General features: G+C 40.7%; 1 protein-coding gene across 1 annotated transcript in view; it reads right to left on the reverse strand.

Moving 5' to 3' along the window:
- Positions 1–4,908: 4,908 nt before the first annotated feature.
- Positions 4,909–26,885, reverse strand: part of hs6st1a (heparan sulfate 6-O-sulfotransferase 1a) — a 60,563-nt gene continuing 38,586 nt past the window's right edge. The window contains exons 2-4 of the mRNA XM_040137455.1: positions 13,937–14,159; positions 11,861–12,109; positions 4,909–9,709 (exon numbers count right to left, since the gene is read on the reverse strand). Of these exons, the coding sequence (XP_039993389.1) occupies positions 9,383–9,709; positions 11,861–12,109; positions 13,937–14,159 (799 nt within the window). The 3' untranslated portion in view covers positions 4,909–9,382. The remainder of the gene's footprint in view (positions 9,710–11,860; positions 12,110–13,936; positions 14,160–26,885) is intronic.

Raw genomic sequence — 26,885 nt, forward strand, 5'->3', positions numbered from 1 at the left:
GTCGCCTGTTCGAAATGAAAGAAACTCTCCGACCATTAAAACTATAAAATGAAACGTGACTCTAACACAGACCAGCAATTTTCACTTAGAAATAATAAAAAACTGAAATGTGGGGAAACTGATCTTATTCTAGCAATGAACTTTACTGCCTAACCACTGCCTCCCAAACTAAAAAACATAATTAAATGTAATATTTTTTTTACTGAATAAAAATGTTCACATTTATTTATTTATTTATTTATTCATTCATTTATATTTACTAATATTAGCACAGATTATTTAAAGCAAAAGAACAGACTTGCTGCCAATATTTTGCTTGTATTCTGCTGTTCTTAAAATAACACAGATTTAACACAAAAATATTAACTTTAAAAAGTGGTTGAACTGTGTAATAAACTCAGTAAAACAAATGCAAATCATAAAACTATGATATCACAGCCAGAAAACATTATACCTTTACTGTGCAAAAAAATATACTATATGTGTGCAAACAGCAAGAAACAGGCCGTCCATGTCATTCCCCATGCCACTTACAAGTAGTAAAGCACAAAGCCAGTTATTGTACAGGATAGTTATTCGTGTAACATAAAATGTATGTTTAGCAGCGCTTATTTATATCAGTTAGATGAAATTTTAAAAAAACCCAAACATAATTTACATTGTGCTATTCCAGTGATTTTGGACAGTAAAATTAATATTTACTAACATACACAGCTGTCTGCAGCTATAAATTACAGTAAAAGTCACTTTTATGGAGACGAGCCATTGACACTTAATTAGTGGCTGGCTGCATGGGTTCGTAACCATGTTTGGAATTTTACATCCATTTTATCTGTAAGCAGCACTTACAGCTGTGAAATAGAAAAATGTCCTACAAGTTGATCTGTCATACAGCATTACATAGAGTCATGACTCTGCCACTGGTCTAGACATGAGACCTGTTAAAACTCACATATTATGTCGTTATTGCATTACATTAAAAAAAGAGTTTAGTCTGTGGAAAGCAGGACAGTAAATGCAAGAAAAAGTGAAGTAAGTTTATTTTTTTTAGCACCTTTTAAAAATAAGGCAATTTAAAGTGCTGTATGCAGGTTTGTGCATATATGTATGTATATGTGTATATGTACATTATGTGAGTTTGTACCTATTTGTTTATGTATGTAAGTAGGTGGATGGATGTATATAATATGCATGGATTACTCTCTTTTCTTTTGTATATATATATTGCTTTTGTATATAATGGTCTTTTAGGGGATTTTTGTATTAAATTATATGTCAAAATCAATAAAACACAAATCATAAAAAACTAAAGCGTGAGTTGAATTATATTGTAGAAATAATTATATGAAGACAATTTTAGGAGGATTTTGCCATTAAAAAGGGAGAAAAGTAGAGACAAGGGTTTGTGTCTGTATACCTATGCATGTATTAGTCAGGGTGTGTACAGTACAATGATTAAGTCTAGGTGATCCATATATATATGTGTCGGGGAATTGATGTGAGAAAACTGCATGTATTAATTTAAAAAGCAGCTCATGGAAATAAAGTTTGCTGTGTGCACGACGTGATAGCCAAGGGAAATAAATCCTGTATTCAGAATAAGCCAAAGCCGTCCCTTTGGTTAACAGAATTTTGTACGTGGTAATGAAAAAGTTGGAAAAATGAAAACCCTCTCACATTGCAAGAGTCACCTGAGCTCCAGGGATCCATTTTGTGAATCTTTACCTTGAGTGTGTGTGATTGGTAAAACGTGCCAGGCTCCCTGTCTACCTGTTGTGTGGTCTTGACAAAAAGAAAATGAAAGTTACGTAGACACTGTCAGAGGGTGTGGAGACATGGGTCTTGCGTTTTCATTTACTCGCTCTGCAGCCTAAATTAAATTGGACAGCTGATCCTCCAGAGGGAGCAGTTCCAGGGTTTGCTTTAACGTTGTATAAAAAGCAGCGACATTAATTATCCTGTTGGCTTTGACCTTGACTTTGATGTGCACGCGTGGACAACTCTCACATGTAGATACACGCACACGCGCACACACACACACACACACACACACACACACACACACACATATCCTTACTTTACTCTATTCATAGGGACCCGTCATTGACATAATGCATTCCCTTGTCCCTTACCCAATGTCATCACAACTGAATGCCCTACCCTGACCCTAACCTGAACCCTAAAACCAACTCTTAACCCTACAACAGTCATTTAAACTTGTGGGGTCCAACATTTTGGTCCAAGCCCCCCCCCACACACACACACACACACACACAATGTAGCACAAAAAACAGTTGTATCCCTGTGTGGAAAGGCCAAAACATCCCCACTAGAGTCCCCATAAATATAAATAAACACAGCCTCACACATGCTGCCCACTGGGCCTTGTCCATCTGTCAAAAGGGTGACATCTTCAGATGAATTATGGGAGATGGTTGTCATCTTCTCTGGGGTCACATAAGAAATGGTGAACCCTGGCTGTGGGCTCCCTCTCCTCACACTATCACACGTCAGCCGTTTTAGAGGTTGAAAGCCTCGACGGGGGACCGAAACGACCTCAATTAAACCTCCATTAATATTAATACATTTTGTCGTTTCACGTGAGTTGCCGCTAATTAAATGTGTCCCTGACTGTATAATGGGGGTCAGGTGGGGTCTCCTACATGAAGCTAATTCACCACATTACGGCACCCAAACACTGGGCCGGTCTGAGTTCAAATCTTAAGTACAGATAGAGAGGAGGGCAGGCTTGGCTACCTTGGTGTTTGTAAAAGTTGCACACGTACATAAACACAGTTATTCAGCAAAAGCAGTTTTTAATTAGAAACAGTTGCTTTTTGTGCAACGCAACACTTAGGATTTCCATATTTTTTTGTTATCTTGTGTGTGCATGTGTCACTTCATGTGTATGAAGGGAAAATATTACCCCTCTAACAGCCTTAGATTTCATGTTTGGCCCTGATCCAGGGTTTGTATCCTGCTACATTTCTCCCGCATCAACATTTATCAGACTTTTATGTAGAGGTTAATAAGTTTACAGCGGATCAGCTCTTTATGAGCTCGTGGGCCACAGCTCAGCGCACACACACACACACACACACACACACACACACACACACACACACACACACACACACACACCCAATAAACACAAGTTAGACCATAATGGGATTGTTGTGGGATTCCTCAACTTGGTCTCCCACTGGTTTTAGTCTGTAAGAGCTCCACAGCAGCAGAGTCCTGTCTGCCTGGGAGGTTGGATTCTTCTGTTCAATCCTTTAATATCATGAGGGATGATTTGGTGTTGACCTGGGAGATTAGCCAATCCCGGAATGGAAGGTCAGATAACAGGCCCAGATATCCGATTTAATCATATTTATTTAATTGCTGAAAGAAAAATGTGCACTCCCACACCAGACTGCACTCTCTTGTTGCCCTCTAAATTTACTTTTTGACAAAATAGGGTATTGAAACTCTGCAAATTGTTTGTCAATAGAGATTTATCCACATTGTATATGTGACGATGAAGGTCTAAGCCATGCCACTGCTGTAAATGACTCAAGCAGAGACAAAAGACCAAACTCCATCGTGACCAGTGCCGGGGCCAACAGGGCAGTGCTCCAGAACTACAATAGCCTGGCTCTGATGCATGTAATGGAGGCACTCAATATGAACTTATCTGCAGAATTCCATGCTGAAAATAAGCAATAATAATGCCAGAGCGTCTTTGTTTGCATGAAAGAAGCATGGGACCAGCGATGAGGTTCTGTAGCCAGTTTGACCTCCTAATAATGGACTGCAGCCAGAGCCCATACAATCACTCAGAGCCGGATTCCCACTGCAGGAGCTAGAAAGCAAGCACTTTTGCTCAAACACTCACATGCACATGTTCAGCAAAACAAAAGCTGTCCAGCTCTCTGCAGTAGCTCAGCCATTATTGTTTATTAAGTCCAGCTGCACTTGAAATGACAGGGACCCAGAACTATGGGCAGGATTAAAGACTGCCTTCAGTCCAATGCACCACGTACCAGCTGCCAGGGAGGCTGCACAGCCTTCCCTTTCTCTCTTGCCACCCCTCATTTCCCTCTCAGCCTCTGTTCATATGTCAGGCACAAAAACATCCTCTCTTTCCTCCTGTCTTACATAAAGGCCCTCTCTGATTCCTCATCTCCTTTACACACTTGCTCTCGTTGGTGCTGTTGCTGCGCTCTGATCTCCCTCTAGCCAATTGCCTCTGCTTGTTGCTGTTGAGGCAAATTATTTTTTTTGGGGCGGGGGGCAAGTTGAAGCTCACCAGACTGTTGATGAGACGGGCTGAAGGTCTGCATTCTGCTCTATCCCCTTTGCATGCTCAGACAAGGACAGGAAATGATATTTATACCGACCCCCCTGTTCGCCGAACGCCCAGCTGCCACAGCAGAAGAAGAAGTGTATTTTTGTGCATATACAGTACGTGTGCTATGCAGGCCCAGAGTGTTTGCAGGTTGAATTAGGCTGTAGATCACTGTTGACAGGGCTGAGGCTGCCATTAAGAGGGGGAACATGCTACTTTATGGGGTCACGGTCCTGTGGTTAGTGTAGGCGAGCGGTAGAAATGTCCTCTAGTTATACTGTAGATTGGCCTGTGGATGGAAGCATAGAAACCTGGAGGACAAACCTCCCACACAAGTTGTCAAAAAAAAAAAAAAAAAAAAAAAAAAAAATCACTAACTGAGAGAGACTTCAATAAATATGTGGCTGCATTTCAAGTTTGGTACCTTAGATGTAATTTCCATCTAAAAAAAAAAAAAAAAAAAAGTCAAAGTGGAGATGTTTTTCTTGAGTTTGTGTTTGATAATAGAGTGACAGAGCAGGAAACATCATACATGATATGCAGTGACAACCACAACACAGTCAGGTCTGTAAAAATGAAATATTTTAATTGGTGGCTTGATGATTCATTTTTGCAATCATAAGAAACAAACCCAGAATTATGCATACAGAAAGAGCCAGAGACAGACTGCACACCAATCCAAAAAAAAGTCTCTATCACACTCTCTTTAACACTTTTTTTTTTTAAATTAAAAAAGATAATGACGCTAGTGACACCTGGGTTGCTTCATTGTCAAGAAGGAAACGCAGTTAAGACATCAGATATACATAGTGATGAGACATGAAATATTTGAGTATAGCTTTACAGCATCAATTTCTGGAATCATTTCAGCAACAGGAGTTTTTCTTTCACACACTGTTCAGGTACGGTGAGTATTTTTGAGGATTGCTTCAAATCTGATGGGCACTTCCAGTGAAACTGGAACACTGAAAATAATAAGGACCAGAAATTGGTTTGGAGTCCAAGCACAGTGTAATATAACTCTGACTCTGAAAAATAGGTTGTGGGCAAAACGCCTGGAGCTGCAGTGTCTTCAAGTCTCCAGGTTCAAGAACACGATGATGGGGAAGTTAATATGAAACAAAAAATGGACATCTTTTTCCATATCCATTTTCCCCATCCCCATTGTGTTACTTTGAAGGCTACTCAAAAAGCAGCATATTGACTCTGGATGTATCCCAATACCTTTTCATCATCCCCCCTTGTTTCTTTTCTCCTTCCCTTTGTGAATCATCCCTGATTTAAAAGGAGTTGATCAAAAAGAGACACAGTAGGATCCAGGGTGATAAGCTGAAATTTAACAAGGGCAGTGATGGTTGATTAAAATGTTAGTTCCTCCTCCATTTTTACTTAAAAAAAACCCCAAACTATGATTAACAACAGGATGCAACACGTTATTTATGGTAATACCAAAGAAGTAGTTCGCCTGCATGAATCCTCCAATAGCCCCATGGATGACACTGAATCTGAACTACATTCAGTTAGATTTAATCGGTCTGTGACACGTCTTTTTCCCTTTCAGTTTTAAAAGTTCTATTCTCCACCTACTCATTGGTTTTTCTCTTCTTATTGCTCAGATTCTTTGCGTATAGAGAGGGTTGGGGTTTGATAGCATTTTATCAAATCTTAATCCAGTATCAAATCTAACTAGGTTCAGATTTTAACATTTGCAAGGAGCTTAAGTTGTAGATAACTAAAACTCTGAAGATCTGAGTTCACCTTTTGTTAGCTGAGGCAGCGGAAACACAAACTACAACCTGAACATCAGATGAACTCTGTAACATATGAAATGTTGATTAAATGTATCTGAAACATTGAATAAACAGGTGCAGCTTACTTACCTTTACACCAAATTTTTTGTATGCTACTTGCTCCAAATTTTGGAGGTCTCGATTAAGCTGTTCTTTTAAAATATTGATATTATATGCCTAAATGTTTAACTGAGATTCTCCTGACCAAAATGAAAACATGTTTAGCTAACTTGGTAGATTATGTCTGTACAGGAGTTTTTTGCCACTCCAAGCGTCGGTTTTGTTGAACTACAAAGCCACATAGTTCACTCGCAGTGTGTTACAGAGTTATGTTTCTGTTCCCTTACAAACCATCTTTGGCAGATTACAGACACTGGATTGCAGGAGATCGTCAAACTTTTATTTTAGCTGTTATGAAATTAATATTAATTGGATACATCTGTGACCTTAGCACTCTGTACATTACTCTGTGATTTCATCAAATAGTGTTTGCTATGTAAAGACATTATTTTTATTATCTAATTATTATTTATAGCATCCAGTAATGAGTTGCATCTCCAAACTTGTTTTTGGATTTATAACGCTCGATATTTCCACATATTTTTTTCTATGCTGGAACATATGGCAATTCAGCTGCTCAGGCCATGCCAGGGCGTCACAATCTCTGGAAATTTCAATGTTGAATTTGCTTCCTGGGCAGTAGGCTGATACCTGTGGTGTGACAGAAGTAACTGTGACACCACTAAGATACAACTTACTGCTGAATAACAGGTAAAAAATGAACAAAAGTTTGATTTCCCCCCTTTGTGTAGGCAACACTATGTGACCAAATCAAAGAATAATGTAAGGACTGCTGAGGTAACTAATTGGGTCTACTGCCAGTGATGTCTGTCTTTTCTACATTGCTTTTTGCCAATACAAAAGAAGGAGGCGAAAAGGTAAAATGTCCAAAATGAGACTTGTTAGCTTCGAGCTCAACAAATCCAGATATTTTGCAAAGTGAGAACAGCTATTACACCAAATTCTGTGACCTAACATATAAAAAAGCATGAACGACAAGCACATGACAAATTAAAATGCCCAACTCGATTGGGTCACAGAATTTGGTGCAACATTAGATTCAAAATGGAGCAATGAGCTATCAAAACCCAACCCATCTTGTAGATTTTGCTGCCAAGAGTAAAGACATGTCATGAGGGCAGATTTTTTAAAATGTCAATAAGGATTTTTAGGTAATTATAGTAAAAAAGTCTTTCTTATGTAACCAAATCGAGGGGAGGAGAAAATAAAAGGGGGAAAAGAAATTATTAAGGAAAGGGCAGAGGGGAGTCTTATTGGCTTGCATCACTGCGATTGTCACACTGCTGTGACATGCTGTTGGAGGGACTCTGCTGTCCTGCCCTCCACCACCAAAAGTGGCAAGATAATTGGTCATGAAACCAGTCATTCACAAAACTCATTCGACACCCTCTCTCAGTCAGGCACACTATTTACAAAGGCATACACATACGCCAATCAAAGGCATACTGTACATACTATTTACACACACACACACACACACACACACACACACACACACACACACACACACACACACACACACACACACACACACACACACAGAAACACACAGACACACACAGACACACTCATCCACACGGACGCACAAGCAGTCAGCGAAATTACTGTAATATAATGCAGACATAATATCTGGCAATAATTATGTTGACTATGATCCCAGTACATAGAGGCACTGCTACCTTGCCCCGTCCATTCTTCAGGGTAAAACCAACTAATATACCGGTTACGCTAATGAACTACTGGTCACCAGTGCTGTGTGCGCCCTTTCAGCAGTTGGGACGGAGGCTTGCTTGAGACCGCCGCTTTTACAATGCAGTTCTTGGCCAAAGATTTTAAAAAAAAAGGGAGAGAAACTGAAAATGCCATCCACTACATTAAGGGCTCACATTGCCATGGTGACCAGTAGTTCCACAACTCCCATCTCGAGCATTTGTCTGAGTTAAGGCTTCCAAAGCACTTGCTGCTCACACAGCACGGTTCCTGGCAACAACCTGAAGAAGACTCTCTCCTCTCCCTCCTCTCCCTCCTCTCCCTGCCTTTGATTTCTTCGCACCTATGTGAGATTTGGGTCTGTAATTGGCTGTCATTCTCTGCAGGACTGAGACACAAAAAAAGGAGAGAAAAGGAGAAATAATGAACTCATTAAGCGACAGGAGCTTTGGGAACCTTTAACAGAGGAACACCCCCCCCCCCCCCCCAAGATGCAAGGCTTCAGTAATGGCTATGGTCCATTGTACGTCAATCCAATCCATTAGCTTTGACTTATAAAACAAATAAAAATAAAGAAATAAAGGAATCACTTCTCTTTAGGCAGCAATATTGGTCTCAGTGTTATTACAATTCTGCTTTTAAAAAAGCATAAACACAAAAGGAAAATACAAATGAAATCATCCTAAAACGAGAATGAGACTGTCACTATTTCATGTCCAAAGCGTGTTCATGGGTGAAATGGCTGATTTTTTTTTTTTAAGCAGAAAGCTTTATTACACAACTCAGTCCAACTTCTTTCTTTCGGGTACAGTCTCTCATGTATTCCTTCCATTATCTTTGTTCAGCTCAGCCATTCGCATACTTTCATAGCTTTCCCAGGTCCTTTGAAATTGGAGCATCCAGGAAGTAGACTGGTCCTTAATAAGGATTAGAGGGAATTCACAGACTTAATTTTATTTTCTCATGCTCCATATCAGGCCACAGAGAACGAGAGGAATACAGGAGGAGGAGGAGGAGGGGAGGCGGGAGAGATGGATGAGAGACTCAGTTGTCAGCAACTCTTAAAAATATCTCTTCTCTGCTCAGTCAGTAATAATGATGACAGAGACAGAGAAACTCAGAAGGGAGTAAAGGGCAAGAGGGTGCTAATAACAACTGGGCGAACCTCAATTACACGAGCTAATGCAATTGACCAAGCCCTGGTATCCATAGCAACAACTTGGACTCTCATTCCCGCAGGCCAACTCTCGGGTAAAGTCTGTTTTTCAGTCATTTGGGTCTTTGATGCAGGCGCCATTTTTTGTGTACGTAAGTCAGTGTGTGTGTGTGTATGTGCTGTCTGTTTGTGCGTGTGTGTGTCTGTGTGTGTGTGTCTGTCTGTGTGTGTGTGTGTGTGTCTGTGTGCGTGTATGTGTGTATGCATTTCACATTACATATGCATGTTTGTGTGTTTGCTCTCATTCTGCTGCTACCAGCGGTTGATGATCTGGTTCATGTAGTCCTCAGTGGGGAGCCTGCTGCCCGCCTCCTCCGTTCTTCCTCCCTCTTCACCCTCCTCCCGCTCCTCCCTCTCCCCTTCTCCGTCCTCCAGTGTCGACACTGAGCTCTGCCGACTGCGGGAGGGCCACAGGCTGACGCCCAGACCCAGACCCTGGTGGCTCTGCTGCATGTGGTTCTTGATGCGCTGCTGCCGCCTCTCCTGCTGCCTGGTGTACTGGTAGCGCTGCTGGAACAGGTCCTTGGCGTAGTCGTACAGCTCCATGTCTAGCTCATTTAACTCCTCTATACGCTGGACCTAATGAGGAGGGAGCAGATGAAATATTTAAGTTTTCATAATAAGCTTAAGAGAGAGAAAGAGTGGCGAGCAAGAGGTTGAAGACAGGAAGAAAAAAGGAAGCAGAGAAGGAAAAATTAACAGAAAGAAAGGTTAGAAAAGAAAGAAAGTGAAGTTACAGTCAACCAAATAATTCTGGGATCTGTGTAACCAAAGGAACTACATGTCCTGTTTGTGTATTTTTCCACTGCATGAATAACCTTGAAGACTGAGCAAGTTAGTCTGATGATGGATTCTTATGTTCACCCACTTTGTTCTGCCATCGCCGCTCCCTCTCTCTCTACCATTTTATGTAGCACTGACAACCTTACTGTTGTTTTTAACATTAATAAAAATCAATTGGTATCCTTTCCTTGTCCCATCTAGTGGCGTCCACAGCTTTCGTTGAATAGTGACCAATCAGCAACACTCATCATCGCAAACTCTGCCAAGATTGTTCCTGAACCACTGAAAGTACTGCCGCCAGAGCAGGGACTTTTTCTGGTATCTGGAACTAGCCAGGAACTAACAGCTATTTTTGACCAGAAAGTTCCAGGATCTACAGAACCAAGGGAACTAAATTCAGGTCACTAAACTAGGAACTATAGGCCTTAAATTTCATTCCTCTTTGCATTTCCATTGCATCTGAGGAAACATGAAAATAAAAAGAGCGAACAACACAGAGTCATCCTCTGTGGTTATTCATTTTTCCTTTAGTAGATAACCATGATGAAACAATAATATTGATACTAGCGCACTGCAGCTTTATTATTTTTTGAATGAGGTGCAACGAAGTCTGTGTTTGATCAACCATTGACATTCAGCACCGTAAAATACACCCAGGTAGATCCTAAAACATTAGAAAGTACTATCAACTTAAAGTTCCTGAGTTCCTCAGAAGATTCCTGGTCCCTCCATAAATGTTCCAGTGGTGGAAACGCCCTATTACACGACATTTGTACAAAAGTTTTAAAGGGTTTCTACAAAGTGAGGGAACTGGGAAGAGATGTTGGCAATATGTGGAGCAAGACAACAGAAATGTGTTTGATGTTAGCTCGAGCAAAGCAGCTGGCTTTATTGGCGCGTCTCATCTGCTGTGTGTGCATACAACATGGAGGGGGAAATGAGTTTAATTAAGAGAATCCCTTTGAAATCTGCGAGGGAGTGCCGATCATTTGTGGGCAATGTGTGCGACAACAGAGGGAAGTGAAGCGCTGCAATAATGTTAGAAAATTAGAGATGTTTGATCAGCAGCACGGGGGACACCAGCACAAAGCCAAGAAGACAGTGCTGAGCTCAAGTCGTCAAACTCTAAAGTAGATATGCTTCTCATCACCTGCTGATGTAATTATTTGACTTTTTAAAAATAATTAAATCATGTCACAATTTCACACAGTGCCTTTAGAGGTGTTTAATTTGAAAGCTAATTTTAGAAACTAATTTTTCCTCAAAACACCACACATTGACTGACCTGTCAGAATACAAATCACCACAAGATATTTTCTCTTCCTTGTGATAATAACCATTGGTCCACCTTTCCACAGCCTCTGTCAGCTGGGCATACTTTTTTTTCTCTCCTCCCCTCTGGTCACCAGTCTGCTGTGAACTGGAGGATTTTTTTTTTTGCTGGGAGCCTAAGAACTCCCACATTGGACCAATTAGACCAAAGTGTGAGGAACATGTTTGAAGCTGCTGCTTTTTAACGGCAACAGTGATCCCAACTCATTTCACAGCAATATAGAACCCCTCTGTTTACTCTTTGAGTCTCTCTTTTTCTCCTTTTCCATTTTTCTACCTCTGTTCTCAAATAATCTTTCACTTCTTTTTGAAATATTTACTTTAGTTTTTTCTTCTTTTTATTTTCTACCATGCAGAGGAAATAAATATGTTAATCATAGCAGGACTAATTGAAGATAATGAGACATTTTAACTCTTAGATTGTTTGGAAAAAAACATATGGAAACCCATACATATCGGAATTATACAACAAACTGTATTAATCCTACAAATAAGTACTACATTTTTCTTATTATTTACACTAAGCATTATTATATGTGCATTAATTTGTCAGGTTTTTTTGCTTTCTGCCTACAGAACTAAATCTACCAAAGGTAAGCGAGCTGTTGTACTAACCGTAGCATTGTCCAGGTCCACCCCTGCCGCCCGGGTGCTGTTGTACTGCATGAAGGGCCTGATGAAGCGCAACCTGAAGGTTCGTTCAAAGAGAAACTGGGTTTTCCTCTGGTACTCTGTCAGACCAAAGAAGGCCATGTCTCGGAGGTTCTTCTTGGCTGACTCCAGGAGAAGCTGGGCCCTCTTTTTCTCCGGAACCGTGGACATGTTGTAGCAGCCAACGAGGCTCAGGTCTGCCAGCATACGAACCTAGAAACAGGGGAAAAGGAAGTGAGGTGGTTATAAAAATCAGTGGATGTTTGTGACAGTGTTAAAAATACCCATCCTTTGATTCAAGGACCTTAGTGGCAGAAAACATAGACCCTTTGAAAACATCATAAAGCAAATAATCCAGTTCAAAGGGACAATCAATCAGATTTTTACCTTTTCTGCTTCACTTTTACAGTCAAGAGAGACATGAAATATGGAGTTCTCACTTGTGTATAGAATAATATTTCTAATAGAGTTTGCCTTTGTGGCATTTGTGCTGAACTGATTTGTTGATAACTTGACAGAAGAACAGAAAGCTATTTGGATTACTGACTAATCATCTTACTGAGGCTGCAACTAACGATTATTTCTGTTATCGACTAATCTGCCCTTTATTTTCACGATTAATCATTGTTCACAATATCTCAGAGGCCACAGTGATGTCCATTAGCTTGTTTTATTTGACTAACAAATTCAGTTCAAATCTTTAAGTTGTCCAATTTACTGTCATTAATGGGAATGGAAAGTATCAAAATGTCATATTTGAGGAGGTGTCATATTTGGCATTTTCGACTGATTATATGACTGAAACAACTGATCAATTATCAAATTAGTTGCATACCAATTTCGTCATTACAGCTCTATGTCAACTAAGTTATTCAATTTAAAAAAATAATATGTGAAAATACTGGTTCCCCCTTTTTTAATGTGGTTTTTAGGTTTGTGTTTTTTTGGCTGTTTGACTCAGCTCAAAGTGCTTTACAATAACAGTAAAAACAAGATGCTTCAAGTGTGTGTGTGTGTGTGTGAATGTGTATATGTGTATATGTGTGTATATGTGTGTGTGTGTGTGTGTGTGTGTGTGTGTGTGTGTGTGTGTGTGTGTGTGTGTGTGTGTGTGTGTGTGTGTGTACGCCACTTTTATAAGTCATGGGACCCTGAGCAATAACAGCCTTGGGCTCAAATTAGATAAGATGGCCAACACGTTTAGGTGGCAGACTGAGATAGCATGATAAAGGATGGTGTGAATTTTAGGTGTTTATGGCCAGCAGGCGGATTCCTGACTGTGCACAGGTGTGTGTAAGTCAGAGTGTAAGCTCTCATGTGTGCAGCTTACTTATACCTTTCACATCTTTTGGACTTGCAATGAGTCTGAATGTAAGAAATGTAATAAAACACAAATTAAAAATTCTCCTTTAACTCTTTGCTAAGAAATCCATATCTGTTCGATCTTTATAAGTTGAAATAAATGCACTGTTAATCAGTTCTAAATGTGTGGCTTTCCCACTTTTTTTTTTTTTTTTTTTTTTTAAGAACTCCATATCTATCTAATGTGTATTTGATTTCTCATGTGAAAAATGACCAAACAATTTTATCTATATTTCTGCAGAGATAAATTCCCTGTATCGGTATTTTCCAGTAGACTTGAATTAATGGTACTACCTGACGATATCAGGACTATAATCTTATTGAGAAAACCAAAAAAAAAGCAGTCCAGAAGACAAGAAAGAGGTCAGGTTAGGTGCAGATATGCAGGTTAGCTAGTTAGCAGTGATAAAATACAGCGTCAAGACTGAAATCAGCTGCTCTTTTGAGTGTTTGCAGTAAAAGCGGCCGTTTGCACAAATGGCAGAAAGAAGCAGTAAAACTGAATGAGGGCACCGTCCCTCTCCGTAGCGTTCATTTAAATGACTGCTTCACTTCAGGGGACTGTAACCACAACACTCAATCTGACAATGTGTCAACATATCCCATCTCTCTGACGCTTGTAGTGTAGAGTTTTTTTTATTGTTTAGTTGATTCACATTAAAAGCTTTTTCTCCCTACCTGTCTGTTGTTGGCCAGGTTGTAGGGACAGTCCATGAACTGCTGCAGGGTGCACCCCGACCAGTCGGAGCCCTCGTAGCAGGAGGGCAGCTCCTCGGGTGTTGGGGTCCGTCCATCGCACATGTGTAGGGAGGTTTTCCACGTGGCTCCACGCTGCACGTGCCTCCACTCACTGAGGTATCGAGACACGGGGTCCCTCAGCAGAGTGATATAGTAGAACTTCCTGTTAGGGGTGTAAAAAAAAAAAAAAAAAGGAGGGAAAGGGGCAGAAAAAAGAGGTGGAGAAAGGGGAAGTAGAGGTAAAAAAGAAGGAACGGATAAGCATGAGGAAAGAGAAAACAAAAGAGAGAAGAAAAAAGTTACATTAACGAATTATTGTCTTACATGCACAGAAAATTGTCTTTGATATAGGTTCAGTCAGTCAATAAGGTTTGCATTAAAGAGACAGAAATAAATCCAGCAGCAAGACAATTTGCAAAAACCAGTTAATTTATTAGTGTTTCACTTGAAACTGAACTTAATTGACTTTTTACTTTCTGTTTTCTTTTGGGAGTAATTTCTTGATGATTCAGATCAAGTGAGACAATGTAAATGAGAGAAGCAGAAAGAGATCATTCTTTAAAAAAAATTAAAAAATTAAAAAATCGCATGTAATTCCCCAGTCATCCATGTGGTGGCAGTGTTTACAACACTTTACTGCAGCAGTTCATTTCTATAGCCTCATAACTCAGTAGGAGGAAGGCTACAGACTGAGGTTTTCATACTTAATACCATATTATTTGTATTTACCAAAAGCATTCCTGTGATAGACAAAAAAAAACTGGGCAGCAGATAAGAAGTGAAACTACAAATGAGCGGCAGGAGGAGGTGGAGGTGATGCAGAGAGTTGATTTGTCAGGCGGAGGATCAGGTCAGTGTTCAGTCCACAATGTGTAGGAAAAGAAACTGCTGGCACAAGCACATCTCACTCTGCAACACACATCTCCACGCTGCAAACCTCCTTATATGTTAGACTCTGAAACAAACAAACACACCCACACACAACACACACACACAGCAAACATCTTTCCCCTCTCCTCACACTCGCACAGAGTATTAGGTCTGCCTCCGAGAGATGACTCATCTCACATCTGAGATTTTGGATGGGACCGTTTCTGTGTGTGTGTGTGTGTGTGTGTGTGTTTGTGTGTTTATGTGTGTGAGTAATGTAATGGTGCATAGCATAGTTCAATGTCTCTCCAGAGGGGACACTCCCACCAGAGCTGAGACCTTTCCAGGCCTTCACACTCCAGCTAATTACTGCAGGCTAATCAATCAACACATCCTCATTAACCACACCCACACACACACCCACACACACACCCACACACACACAGACACACACACACACACGTGTGTGTGGCTATGTGCCTGCAGTGTGTTTGGGAATGATGGTATGGATTTGTCTGGTCAACAGACACATGCTGGTGGTCTAAAGCACATACAGGCTCAAACGCTGCCCTCCTCTCCTGGGCTTGCATAACGTCACAGGAATGTTTGCAGAGAGGAATTTTGTGTGCTGACAGGACTCCACAAAATCACCGGTCTACAAAAGTCATGTCACATGCACACAGACTCTCTGCTTCCATCGCTAAATCTTTGGCTTCACACTACAAGGCTCAACCGAGGAGAGAGGAGGGGTTTCTGGGTGGACACAAAGTCCCAAGTGTCGCACAAACAGTAGCAGTGTCTAGATATTAAAAAGAAGTGGCTAACCGCCCCGAAATCCAGTGGCAGCAGGGAGATCCTGGACAACAAAACAACTAAACCCCTAAATCTAGCTAAAGCTGAGTGCTGGTGCATAATAAAACAACCAAACCCTTAATCTAGCAGCGGTGAGGAGATCCTGAACAATAGAAGAACTCCAAAACAAATTTCATCTGGGAGACTCCTGCAGGACAAAACAACCACACCCTGAATTTGGCTGCAGCACAGAGAGATCCCTATAAATGAAACAAATCTAGTAGCAGCACAGGGATCATGGACAATGAAACACATAAACCCTAAATCCAGTGGCAGCTGGGAGATCCCAGGCAACGAACCAAACAGATCCTCAATCCGAGGGCAGCGGGGGATCACTGCCATAGAAACAAGTATCTAAACTCTAAATCCCATCAACCTAAACCTAAAATCTCATCCCCCCCGATCTAATCTAAAGCAGAAGAGTGGAGAGGCAGAGTCAAAGTGGAGCCTGCAGGAGAGCGAGGTACATTATGGAGATTCCTATGATGACATTATCAGGATTCCTAACACTCCCCAGAGTTCAGTGTGAGTGTGTGTATGTGTGTGTGTGTGAGCCTGCTGTGTGTGTTTCTGAGTAAGACTACGGCTATTAAATCAGTGATGACATTTTCCCCCTCTTGGCTTCTATTCCACCGAGAAAACACGGTACTGTTTGGCCCTTGCTACAGAGATAGGGAGGAGAGAACGAGGGAAAGGGTGAAAAACAGAGGAGAGAAAAAGAAAGAGAGGGAGGGAGAGAGAGGAGGGGGCGGAAGAGAATTTCAATTAGTTTTCTAATACTGTGAAAGCAGTGAGGGCCCCGAGCCCGAGTGATTTATCAAAGTTATGGTTCCCTCTATAATGAAGGCGCAGGCATATTACCAGACAAAATAAATAAATAACATCCACGCAAACACACACGGGATGCAACACACATAGTAATACACACACGGGCATACATGCAAACCTAAATAAATGATCTTAAACTGCATGCCTGCCTGACGTCTCTGCTGGGTCAGGCAGACTGCAAAAACTGGTGCCGCGGAGAGACTCTCTCGCCTTAAAGCCTAATGACGTCTGGCCGTGTTCTCAGATCTCTGGGTAAATATGTTTCACCCACAAACACACACACACACACACACACACACACACACACGCACGCACGCACGCACGCACGCACGCACACACACACACACACACGCACGCACACACACACACACACATTTACTCACTCACCAGCAGGTCCACTCCCTTTAACACCCTCTCATGCACAGGTACGCACTTCTCTGCCTCTGAGACGACAGCACTTTACAGCAAATATGTTTTTCTAAAGGTGATATTGCTTACAGTTGAAGCATACAAACACTTGTCAAATTAACTCCGAAGCTAATACACAGCACTCAATCTCTCCGCGTCGAGATTGTAGCACATCATCCTCCGGCTGAGTGCAGGAATTTGCCGTCTGGGAAAAGCAGCTAGAGGGGCCGTCTTGCAGACTCGATGCATTTTTTACAAAATTTCCCCTGTATAGTGTAAAACACTCAAAACTACATTCATTAGGGTATCAAACATGTCTACCAATCGGCGAGCGCTTTATCGTCTTATTGATTTATCCTATCAGACTGGTGGAGCACAGAGTGGGCTGATAAAAAAAGCGAGTGTTTGGCAGGGAGATCCCACTGTGGGATCCGGACCGAACGAGGCCAGTTTTGTCTTTTATCTCACGTTGTCTCCTTTTATTTTTTTTTTCTTTTTCGGCTTGATCATCATAAGTGAATACAAAACTGAGTCTGTAAGTGCAGGATGAAATGTATGAGCTGTCTGGCTAACTAAAAGCAAAAAGAGCAAGGAAAAAAAAGACAAACATATTCTTTTACATTTTTAGAGGGCTTTGTGACTTTTTACCCTCCTTTTCTCACCATCTCTACCATCTCCTGTGCACAGCGGTGTTTACATGTGCCATAAATAAGCGAGAACGAGACCCCCGTAAACTTTTTCCACCTTGCCGGGTGTACAATTCTCGGAAGAAACACTGCACATTTATAATTCTTCACCATTTTTGGTAGGACAATGGTCAATCTAAAAGGATAACAGAATAAACATGGGCAACTTCAACCCAAAAATGACCAGAATATTCCTTCACACAGCCAAATTGGTCAGCGAGTCAGTGTGTTATCAAGAGGAAACACACGATGCCTGGGCCTGTTGTGGTCTCTGAGAGCCTGGTGAAAATATGCAATTTGCCTGTTTCCTGCAGGTCACAAATCACCACTTCTACATCGTCCACCTTCACTGCTCAACCTCTTTTCCCTTTCTGTTTAAAACTTTCCCTTTCTGCCGTCCGTTTTATTTCAGCCCATCTCTTATTCTCGTCTCCCCCTGCAGTTGTGTCTGATTACAATGCGTTCTCCCTTCTAGGAATTGGTTTTGTTAAAATCTCAAACCGGGACCCTTGAATAATGTCCTAGAAGGCGCAATTGAATAATGGCGAGGTTTAAATTAATTTTCTGCACCAGTTTAGTTTAAGTTAGTAAAAGGTTATAAAAAAAAAAGAGAACAATTACTTAGGTTTAGGTTTGAAACTCACATGTGTTGGTCACCCCTTTTAGTTAAGGTTTCATGCCAGCTAAGAATGTTTTTGTAGGCTTTCTTTATATAAAGCAACAAAAGAAGCAGAGGCACAAGAAACACTGGAAGTGATTTGTGGCTGCAACACACAAAAGACACAAATTCTTTATTTTTTTTTTTTTCAAGAGAGTGTGAAAAGTTTAGAGGCCTTGTTTAAATATGTGGCTCATAGAATGATTTACGCAATGCACGCACACACATATGAACACCCAGACACACAAACACAGTGACGCCAACAGCATCCCACTGCACAGAGCAACCATGATTTATTAATAGTCCACAGATGTTTGTTGAAACCAGATCCACTCAACAACACTGCTCTTTCCCACCTCTAAAAATGGACCTGAACTCAAACAACTTCAGAGTAAAAGAAAGAAAAAAATCACGCTACATAAGAAGTAAAGAGACATGTTTTCCACCTAAAAAAAGTGTTGTGTTTATGGATGCTGATAAGAATTCAAACAGAGAGATTTTGGCAAAAAAGATAAGTGAATCAAATTCAAACAAAGACAGAAAATAAGACTGAAGGTTAGAAACAGAATGTCTGTGTTTCTTGGCTTGGTTTAAAAAAAAAAAAAAAAAATCACTGCTGGATGCTGTGATCCACCAACAATCCATCTCCTGTGATATTTTACTTGTTTCCACATTTCCTATTTCAGTTATTACATGCATGAAGCATGTCACTTTAAAGTCCACTTAAGCTTCTGCTCCACTGAAGAGATGAAAAATTACAGAAGATGGAAACATCAGATCTGTATGGATCGATTGTAACCTTCCTCAAATTAAAACTATATATGAGTATATTAATTGTGCCACATTTACTGGCGTCTACTGGCATTTACAGCAGTATAAGATGAGGTATAAGAACGCAGAGTTCCTAAGAAGAGTTCCTGCTTAGAAACTGAATACTAAGTGAACTGAAATAACGATTTGACACAATCGATAAAGATAACTGGAATCAGAGTCAATAAAATCTATCCAAGACCCACCCTGATTCTCGGTGTACAGCATCTGTGTGTGTGTGTGTGTGTGTGTGTGTGTGTGTGTGTGTGTGTGTGTGTGTGTGTGTGTGTGTGTGTGTGTGTAACTTGCAGGGAAAGCCCTGGAAGCCCAGGGCTGTGTGCCTCCACTCCCATTTGCTTTCAGAGGAATGGTCCCAAGGAATGCGCTGCCTGTAAATGCAGATGATATCGGCACAGTCCATGTGTGTGTGTGTGTGTGTGTGTGTGTGTGTGTGTGTGCGTGTTGTTTATAGAAGAGAGTGAGGACCAACATGTCAGGACTTGAATTTCAACAGACTTCCACTGAGTCACTTCTGTTCCTTTCTTGCTGTAAAAGACGACATTGTTTGGACACTTGATTGCGCACACACAGGCACACTCAGTCCTTAAACAATTTGTTGGCAGGTTGGAGATGTATATGCCTCATGCATCTGACAATTAACAATCAGACTTGGTCGGGAGCTGACAGGCTTCATGTTACAGACAACTGGACCAGACTGAAAATGCCTCCTCTTCATATTAATATATCAATCCCTCCATCTGCAGCACCGAATCAAAGGCCTCTTGACCTCTCAAGACTAAACTTCACCCTTCACCCTCCCTCCTATTCTTGTTCTCCTCTCCTCTGCTCACCATCCGTCATCTCATCCCACATGTCCTGGATGTCTTATGGCCAATAATGATGCACTGAGACGGACAGAAATAGACCCTCCGGTTCAGACAAGCTCTCAAGGCGTCTTTTCTGCCCGCCTTGGCTCACTCTTGCTCCTGGTGCAACTCGTTGTCTCTCTCTTTGTTAGTCGATCAATAACAGCCTCAGGACTCAGACAGCCTACCTTGGTAGTTTGGACTATAAACACAGAAGAGGTACCAGAGACAGAGTGAAAAACCAGAGAATATAAGAGAAGGGGGAGAGTAAGAGAAGAAAGTGGCAACAGGGGGACACAGAGGGGGCATGCCGGAGTGAAGCAGACATCAGAAGATTGTGGTTAAATATGAGGACACTCGGGGAAATTCTTTGTTCTCTCCTAGCAAAGAGAACTTGTGCAATTTGTGCCACAAAGTTATGGTTTCTCAATATTTTCCATTGAAACTGTCCACATGTCTATATATTATAACACCGTGACTGAGAGTTGCAGACTTTTGGATGCAATTTGAGCTGCTACGTGCTGATGTGGCCGACCAATGTGACTGGGACAAGTAGGTCAAGTCTAGTCTTCATAATATTATATTCACAGTAATCACAACAAGAGCTGCAACTCACAGTTATTTCATTATGAATTAATCTGGCGATTAATTTCTTGAATAATCAATTAATCATTTTGTTAATGAAATTCAAAAATATTGAAGAAAAAAAAAAAAGCTTGTCATAGTGTCCAAGAGGCATAGGTGTCTTTAAATTCCTTGTTTTGTCCACAAAAACTACAAAGCCCAAAGATATTTCATATAAAAAGATATATGACAAAGAAAAAGCACATAACTATAGTTAGTTTAAAACTAAAAAAAAAGAAAAAAAAAAAAGAATAACTGTCATAGTTTTTAATATTTAACCAGATCACATTAGTCATCAGTCTCATTGTGATTATGATACTGTATTATCTATTTAAAGTAACCTTAGAAAAAGACCCAATTCAATCCAGTAATGTTGAACAATTAGTTAATTAACTGATTAGTCGAGTAACAGCTAATTATTGAACAATTTTGATACTGAGTATTGAATATCTGCTGCTTTTCAATGTTTGTTTGTTTTTTAATTTACAATATTATTGTAAATAATTGTAAATTAAATAAAGATATTTAATTTAAAATATTAATTAGATTTAACTTGTATTATCTTTGGGTTTTGGACAAACCAGCAATTTCTTTTCGGGTTCAGAGAAATTACAATGGGCATATTTTGCTATTTTGACCTTTTATTGACGAATAATTAATTGATTAACAGAACAAAAATTGACATATTAATCAATACTGAAAACAATCATTAGTTGCTGCTCTACAATCCAGTCATTCCAACTGTCAGTTAACAGATACAGATCACAAAAAGCTACGCAAGCTTCACATTGGTAATTATGTATGCACTGATGTAAGGCTGCAACTAAGGATAATTTCTATTATCAATCAATCTGCCAATTATTTTCTGAAATAATCAATTAATCACTTAGTTTATAAAATGTCCTAAAATAGTAAAAAAAGCCTACTGCTAACAACTTCGAATGACTCATTTTGTCCGACCCAAACCCAAAGATATTTAATATACAATGATATAAAACTGCCACAAACCTTTACATTTGAGAAACTGAAACCATCCAATGTTTTTTGGCGTTTTTGCTTGAAAAATTTCTACTCAAAATCGTTAGTAAACAGTTAATTTCTGGTCGTTATATTAATCAATTCATAAACTAATCATTTCAGATCTACACTCAATCCTGATTGATGGATTTAAACAGCATTGTGGTGTAATTATTATTTGTAACAGGGCTGCAATCAATTATTATTATTCATCAATTAATCTGCAGATTATTGTCTCGATTAATGGGTTAATTGTTTGGTCTAAGAAAAAAAGAAAATACTGTTCGCAGATTGGATTATAGCTACCAAAAAAGTTTTATAAGAATGAAGAAGTAAATGTTTCAGCCCTACCAGGTCTTCATCAGGCAATTAGCAAAGGACAGTTTTTTCAAATAGCCATTTGCTAGAACCAAACACTTCTTCAAATGTCTTTGTGATAAACGGCTTACTGTCACATAAGACTATGAAAAGCAGCAATTCCTTACATTTGAGAAGAATGAAGCTAATTGTGTCAGGTCTAGATTTAAACAGAATGAAGTGTTTCTTTAACTCCAAAAAGATCCAAACACGAGCCTTCTTATGGGGGTTGTGTACAGTATGACTTGTTCAGCCCCCATCAGAACAAGACAATAAATTTGGGTCTACAACTGAGGATGTTTCAGAGCCCCTGCAGCCACTAACAAAGTATTCAGGAGAGCTCCTCTCTGCGTGCAAGGTATTCTTTACAAAAAAATGCAACTTGGAAAAGCGAGTGAGAGTTGCCGTGCGACCATAACTGAAGGAATGTGTGAAAACTTGGCTTATGCAATGAGGGCAAAATAACGCATGACTCGCTGTGTTTCAGCACAAAAAAAAGCATCCTTTCTGTGATTATCAGACAAAGAAGGGCAGAAAACAAGGAAGAATGCCTCTGATGGAAGTGTAGCCCTTGGCTCGAGTTAGATGTTACAGTACAGGAATGGACAAAAACAAAGAGAGGGCAGAGAGAGAGAGAGAGAGACAGGGGAGGGAATCCCCTGAGTGCAAAGTTATGTTCAGCAGGAATGTACTGCCGCCTGTTCTCTCATGTAACTTGACTGGCAACAGCCCAGAAAGCTGTCTGCCAGACACTGAGAAGCAGGGAGGGAGGGAGAAAATAAGATGGATTTGGTGACAGGGAGACGGGTGGAGGACAAGAGGGGTTGCACAAGTAATCCAAGTTCATTTTTCACATGTTTCACAGTTAAAAGTAATATATCCCCGATAGGGCTGGGTGATAAGACAACATAAGATACACCCCCCGGAGATATACATTTTTTCAACTGTAAGATCTTGTAAATGTAAAAGCATTCATATCAAGATCCTATTTAGGGCTGCACTAACAATTATTTTCATTATCGATGAATCTGCTGATTATTTTGTCAGTTAATCGAATTATTGTTTAGTCTATGAAACCTGATCAAATATGTCAAAAATGCCCATTAAATCTTTGCCGAGCCAACTGTGATATCTTCAAATGTACATATCCCCAAAATTATGTAGTTTATAATGGTATGTGTCACAGAAAAGTAGGATATCCTCTTATTTGAGAAGCTGATATCAGAATATTTGGAAATGTTTTACTTTTTTTGCCTGAAAAGTGACTGAAACAAATAATTTGAAATAAACAGCTGAGAATTTTCACAGACAATTTGTCAGGTATTTAATTTGCTGGATTAGGGAAAAGCATACATTCCTATTATATATTATCATTCTAATAACTGATCTAGGTTAGCAACTAGCAATTGTTATCATTATTAGATTGTTTGGTGGGAATTAAAGACGTCTTAGGTAAAAAATATGTAATTTTTTTTAAACTTTCACTTAGTATAAAACCTAAACCACAGAAAATAGTGTATCACCGGTGGTAGGATGAGGCGGAGTACTCTTCACCTTACTTTACCATGACGGACAGTAGATAAATATTTAAGCAATTGACTATTCTTGACCTCAACATGAGTATCCTCCCACTAATAATGCATTTCACACCTGTAGCTGAAGTGTATCCAGACCTTGGAACGTTTAAATTAAGGTGGTCTGCCATGCTTTTTTTTTTGCAAATGTCTGTGGAGTCAAAGGTTTGGGAGGGACTCTCTAAGCGAGGTTGAGGTCTAGATGAATTTAGTATGTAAAGACCACAATAAGAGCGTAAAGACTGTGTGTGTTAAAAAGGACTCTCGGCAACTTTGAGAAAATAAGCCACTGAACTAAATAAAGGGAAAATGTAAGCTAAACTGCAGAGAATTCATTGAATCAATATGCTGTAGTTTCCTGTAGCTGACACAAATAATCATGATTATAAGTGTGAACACAAGTAAGAAAGACACAGTAATAAGTATCCTTTTTCATAGTCATGCAGCCATTGAGGAGAGGGGATTTGAGCCAGAAAGTGAGAGGAATTATAGGTGGAGCTTTAGGTTGTTCAAGGTAACTCAAATCAGCCTGATAACCCTGTGTATGTGCACACACTCGTGCTGAATGAGTGTGTGTGTACAAGTACAAATTCCATTCTGACTGGCGTCATGTTCATATGCCTCCTGATACTGAGGTCAAAACGATCACTTTGCTAATACGCTGACATATGGGCATGTTGCACTCACACCACCCCACCCAATCCCATCTCACACTGACATCCACACACACCTGCATGTTATGACATAATCCTTGCTGTATGTGGTGATGTCAGATTATTGATACGTCCCAATAGTTCACTTAACATGATGAAGAGCAATCACCAGGAGAGAGGGAGTGGGGAAGCTGGACGAAGGAGAAGGAGAAGGAGAAAGAGAAGAAGAAGGAGAAGAAGGAGGAGAAGAAGAAGGAGACGGAGAAGGAGGAGGAGGAGGAGGAGACATAATGCAGAGTTTGGGGGCAATTAAAAGGTTGGGTAATGAGGCTAATGAGTAGACAGGTGGCCCCATTACAGAAGCAGGCGCACACACTCATTAACACACTCATACACACAAAACCTCCCCTCTGGCTAGGATTAGTGTGTGCGCGAGTGTGTGCCTGAGACCCCTTCTTCCCCGTTAATCAGTCATCACATACAAGACCAGAGGCAACAGGGTGTTTCTGTGCATGTGCATTGTGTTTGTGTGTCTGTGACTGGAGGCGAGAGTGTGAAATCGGAGTGATAAAGCAGTAAACATTCAAACCTCCCCACCTGCCCTGTCCAACCCCACACCGACACACATACAGAGATATGAACACACTTCAGCGCTCCTTTCTTTTCCTTTCCACTCTTTGCTACATCTGTATTTGTGTGTGTGTGTGAAAAGTAGGCATTTGTTTGTATGGATAAACAGGACAATGAGATATTGCTTAGCCAGTAGTGGTGGTGGATAGTATACACACCTGTGTGTATGGTTTGTGTGTGTGTGTGTGTGTGTGTGTGTGTGTGTGTGTGTGTGTGTGTGTGTGTGTGTGTGTGTGTGTGTGTGTGTGTGTGTGTGTGTGTGTGTGTGTGTGTGTGTGTGTGAGAAAGAGAAGGGAAAAAAGACAGTAGGCAGAAACAGGATTTCTTTTTATTCAAGAAACACTCTTTCAAGGTAGTGTCAAGTGTTTGCCAAGGAAAGAAAAAAAAAAAATAGGCCAATGTGGCTGTAATTACACAGACATAGACAGGTATAGGGATTCTTCATGTTTACCCAGAGAGCTCAGCAGATGCACGTATGCAGCACAAACAAACACAAAACGGCAGATTCACATGAGGATAACTCTCAGTCTCTGGGTATCCTTGAAAAGTAAAAGCAAGAAATGAGGGGGGGGGGGGATTCTCCCCGTTGGGTAAAAAATTCTCGAGCAACCAAGACACAATGAAACACAAAGAGTCTGGTTGGGAAAGAGCCAGAGATGGAGAGAAAAAAAAAGCAGAAAGATATAGAAGTGGTGGAGAGGTAAAGGCAAGGCAGAGAGCTGGGGAAAAGCGAGCGAGGAAACAGAGGAACCAGTAGTGAGAGCAGCCCGTTGACATTTGATGGATATGTCTGCATATCACTGGAGCTTGTATGGGTAGTGGTTGTTATTATCTTTTGACAGAGAAGGGAAAGAGGGGAGATGGTGTAAGAGGGCAGGCAGGAGGCCAGCCAGCCAGCCAGCCAGCCAGTCAGTCAAGCCTGGAGACAGGCCTGGGGCTGGATTTACACTCCGGCCCAGGAACCATAACCTTACCCTGGGGAATAGGAAGAGGACAATTGGCTCTTTAAGAATGAAGGAAAAAATTGTGAAAGGAGGGGTGCATGAGTGATGTGTGTGTGTGTGTGTGTGATGTGTGTGGGTAAAGGGTCCTCCAAGCCCAATTAAGTCTGACTGCATGTCGGAGGGCTGTGCCAAACATGCCCCACCTGTTTAGAGAGGGCCAAGGGGCTAATGAGCACTGCCTGGAGGGAGGGACTAGCATGAGAAAGACAGAGAGAAAATTGGAAAAGAAAATTCCAGGGATTTAAAGAATAAGGATGACATTCCCCAGTTTTTGTCCCCCTGCCTTCTCTCTCATTATGCAGCCGCAACTGGGAGACACAATGTCAGAGGGATTTCACAGCTAAAATTAGCCTTTGTTATCATATGCAATCATACGGTACAGACTAGATACATGTGACACACATGCACCGAGCCTCCAATCAGTCAGACAAAAACATGCAGCCAAGAAAATCAAAATCAGAAACCAGGGCGGAGATGTAGGAGAGCAGAAAGTAGGGGGCATAATGAAATAATAGAAGCCAAATATTGTGCAACAGGAGCAACAACAGTTTTTGATACTGAACGCCTCTGTGTTGTGCGTATATGTGAGGCTGTGCAAGTGGGTTTGAGTTTGGGTGAAAGAGGCCCATTGTCTTGCTGTGTAACTCAAGCTCACAGCCCCCGCTTTGCCTCGAATGAGCTGTGAGGCAGTGGCATCCTTCCTTCCTTATTTCCTTCCCTCTGTCCTCATTTACTCCTTCCTCACTTCCACTCACAGTTTCACAGTCACAGTTTCCTCTTAAAAGAATAGTTCGACATTGTGGGAAATAATGGTTCATACCACTCTAATGAAGCTACAACCAGCAGCCAGTTTGGTTACCTTAGCATAAAGACTGGAAATAGGGGGAAACAGCTATTGCGGCTCTTTCCAAAGATCCACTAAAGCTTACTAACGAACATTTCATATCTTGTTTGTTCTTAAAAATAACTCAAAGCTGCCCTTATATTTGCTTACAACTACATTATTATCTGTTATAACCCATTTATTAAATGTTCATATACAGCTTATGAAT

Source organism: Xiphias gladius, chromosome 10, assembly GCF_016859285.1.
Source record: "Xiphias gladius isolate SHS-SW01 ecotype Sanya breed wild chromosome 10, ASM1685928v1, whole genome shotgun sequence".
NCBI classification, from domain to species: domain Eukaryota; kingdom Metazoa; phylum Chordata; class Actinopteri; order Istiophoriformes; family Xiphiidae; genus Xiphias; species Xiphias gladius.